Source organism: Corvus brachyrhynchos, unplaced genomic scaffold (genome assembly GCF_000691975.1).
Source record: "Corvus brachyrhynchos isolate BGI_N302 unplaced genomic scaffold, ASM69197v1 scaffold200, whole genome shotgun sequence".
Taxonomy (NCBI): domain Eukaryota; kingdom Metazoa; phylum Chordata; class Aves; order Passeriformes; family Corvidae; genus Corvus; species Corvus brachyrhynchos.
The window spans coordinates 7,413,216-7,416,410 of NW_008236184.1; the positions used below are offsets into that span (position 1 = coordinate 7,413,216).

At 43.9% G+C, this 3,195-nt stretch overlaps 1 protein-coding gene across 4 annotated transcripts in view; it reads left to right on the forward strand.

Annotated features, from left to right (window-relative positions):
* CERS3 (ceramide synthase 3) overlaps positions 1-3,195 on the forward strand; it is a 43,837-nt gene that overhangs the window by 20,878 nt on the left and 19,764 nt on the right. For all 4 annotated transcript variants that reach the window (XM_017736602.1, XM_017736595.1, XM_008637746.2 and 1 more), the window contains 4 exons: positions 746-803; positions 1,669-1,719; positions 2,627-2,719; positions 2,971-3,099. In XM_017736602.1, coding sequence (XP_017592091.1) covers positions 746-803; positions 1,669-1,719; positions 2,627-2,719; positions 2,971-3,099 — 331 coding nt within the window. The remainder of the gene's footprint in view (positions 1-745; positions 804-1,668; positions 1,720-2,626; positions 2,720-2,970; positions 3,100-3,195) is intronic.

A 3,195-nucleotide genomic window follows, 5' to 3' on the forward strand; every position in this document is an offset into this window, starting at 1 on the left:
CCAGCCACACCCAGTCCCAGGGACAATACCTCCCACACAGGCTCCAGTCATTACAGGCCGATTGGTGGCTCCAATCACAGCATCCTGCTCTGGTACCTAAAAGCAACAACACAATTCACTGAGATGCACAAGGGCTTTTCCCCTTTGCTGACTTAGCAGGCTGATGGTGCAAACCTGGAAGGTTTATCTGCCTTGCTGGATATCCATTTAATCCACAAAAAGCTTAGATCAGGCTAAATTTTGGCACACCTAGTCAAAGATGAGGTTTATAGTTAATGAAGTAAGAGACCTTGTAGTAAGATGTAAACTAACCCAGTTGATGCTAAATAATTCATAAGGTTCCCCTGTTGTCAGCAACTGGTGGTGAGAGAGATGAAGAGAATGAACACAGGAAAAGGTCTGTGTTCTCAAACATCAATTTTTAGGGCATTTATTACACTTGCTGTGGTCATTCTCTTGATCTGTTCAAGCCTGACTGGAAAATTACTACTGTCATGACAATCGAAATATCTGTATTGTGATAATGTAAAAGAATTTCCTACTTTAGCAATTAGTCAGAGCTTAAATATTTAAATATTAATAATGCAGATACAGTTAATATGTGGCAATCCTTAATGTAGAGTGTGAGGCCACGTTTATATGAAGATTGTTTGTGACATACAATGATTTGTAGTAATTATGGCTCAGGACAATAGCTTTACAAAATATAATGTTTTGTTCCTATTTTTTCATTTCAATTTTGCAGCTGGCGATTTTCATTTTATCTGACATCCTCCATTGTTGGATTTCTATTTCTGTATGATGTAAGTGAACTTTTTGAAAGAATGATACTCTATTTTCAACAAAATCATTTCTAGATTTTCTTGAATCCCATTGAAAGACTCAGTGGTTTCAGTGGCTCTGTGGGTTTAGATCTTTGGCGTATGTAATCTAGATTATGGGCTGCAGTATGCACTGAGATTTAATTTTTAAGTTCACTTTTGACCTTCTATGATAAACAATTTTATGAGTAATCAGTATTTTTAAGGCAAGCTTGAAGAAGCCATGCAGATGGTTTTACAACATGCCTTGTTAACACCTACAAATGCATCACATGGCCATGTTTTTCTCAGAGGAGGCCATAAACTTTTTTCTGGCAGCATTTTTGGGGGTCACAGCTATTTACTGAGGTGTTGCTGCTGAGTCAGAAGTTGGGAATAACATTAGAGAGTGGTGCTTGTAACTCCTTGAGCCCTGCCTGGGGTGTCACTAATGCTTCCCCAGAGCAGCGGAACAGATCCCGCCTGGCGTGTCTCTGCTCATCTGGCCCTCCTCCCCAAACAGTTTATCATCCTGAGCCACTGGTGTGTGTGACTGGTAAACACAGCAAATTTAATCACTGTGGCAACATATCTTGAGTAATTGCAGTAATAAAACACACACCCACTGCTTTGGATGATGAAATTATGAACTGGAACGTTTCAGGTGTCCTGAAAAGAAGCCAGAAAGCTGGGAACAATATAATAAGTCTGAGATGTAAATTCCCTTTAGAAACTGGTGGAGAACAGTTATCAAGATTACAGCTTCTTAGCCTGCTCCACTTAGAGAGATTTGAAGTAGTGAAGATTTTGAGTTAAGATGATTATTGTTGCTGAGCTGAGCAGTGTCTGACTGATGTGTCTTCCCCAGAAACCCTGGTTTTACGACATATGGCAGACGTGGGTTGGTTATCCTTTTCAGGTGAGCTTTTTGGCATTGGGCCAGTGGCCTCCAGGCATTCCAGGTATTTCCCCACTGGAAGGGGTAATCCACAGCAGCCTTTTCCCCCACACTGGCACCACCTAAAGAGGTGTGGCACCAGAGCCTCCTGCCTTTTCTTGGGAAGTGCTGTTGACTGTTGCAGGGCTTCCCTGGGATCTGCCTGTGCTGCAACTCCCCCCCTCCAGCCAGACCACTGTTATTTCCACCCACCCCGGGATAAAGTTACTTACTGCAGATCTTATCAGTGCTCCCAGTTTCAGTGCAGAGCCCTTGCACTGCTCCAGGCCCCATGGTGCTTCAAGGCACTCTTATTTTAATAACCCTGCCCCATCCCACTGCCTTCTTAGTCCTGTCCTAGTCAGGGGCCAGGAATACAAATAATCCTGCCTCCCAGCTGAGCTTTCCCAGTGCCTGGTAATACCTGCCACCTGGGAAGTGTATTGACCCAAGGGAGCAGCCAAGCTCAGCTCTCCCCTAGGCAGATCCATAGGATTTTATCATAAATAACTGACATTTCAGTCACGGGATGTGTGAATGTGTATTATGCTCATTGTTTACCAAAATGGGGGGATTATTTGCAGTTGTTTGTAATTAAATGCAGAAGGACTCTGCATGTAATTCTTTGACAAAAACATGGAGAAAAGCATGTCAAAATCCAGAGGTGGGGGAGGAACTGTGGGAATTGAGAGTTTGGGCTGAGCAAAGGTTAAAATACTTGGCTCTCTGAACATCCTTCTTAATGAAGCCCAGGACAAGAATTTAATTTAGCTTAATTTTTTATGCAAGACTCAGCAGAGGAGCAGAAGTCAGGAAAAGAAAAAAGTAATCTCACTTGACATTTACTTTCTCCTGTTCTCAGAGTTAACAGTGTTTTTCTTCATCACAGACCCTGCTGCCATCCCAGTACTGGTACTACATGGCCGAGATCGGGTTTTACTGGTCTCTCTTATTCACCCTTGGGATTGATAACAAACGGAAGGCAAGTGGTTGTGCTTGTTTGTAGCTTGAGCCTCTGTTGCTGTGAGCGGGGAGAAGGTGTTCGTAAGGAAAGCATCGCCTGCATCCGGGATTTGGTGCAGCCACTTGAGGGCAGCATCAGTCTGCGCCTGGCATCCCGCACACCGCCGTGAATCCCCGGCTGCCAGGGCAGCGCTCGGGGGCTGACAAGTCGGAGACCTTCAGGGACTCTACTTGATCGGCTTTACCTTTATTTTCTTCTGTCCTTCCCAGGATTTTATGGCTCATGTCGTTCATCACCTGGCAGCCATCGGTTTGATGAGTGGCTCTTGGTGTGGCAATTATGTGCGGCTTGGAACTCTGGTGATCTTTGTGCACGACACTGCGGATTTCTGGCTCGAGGTAACCCTGCTATCCAGCTTGCTTTTTTTTTTTTTTTTTTCCTTTTTCTTTTTTCTTTCCTGAATTTTTTGGTTGTTGGGGTTTTGTTTTTGGCGC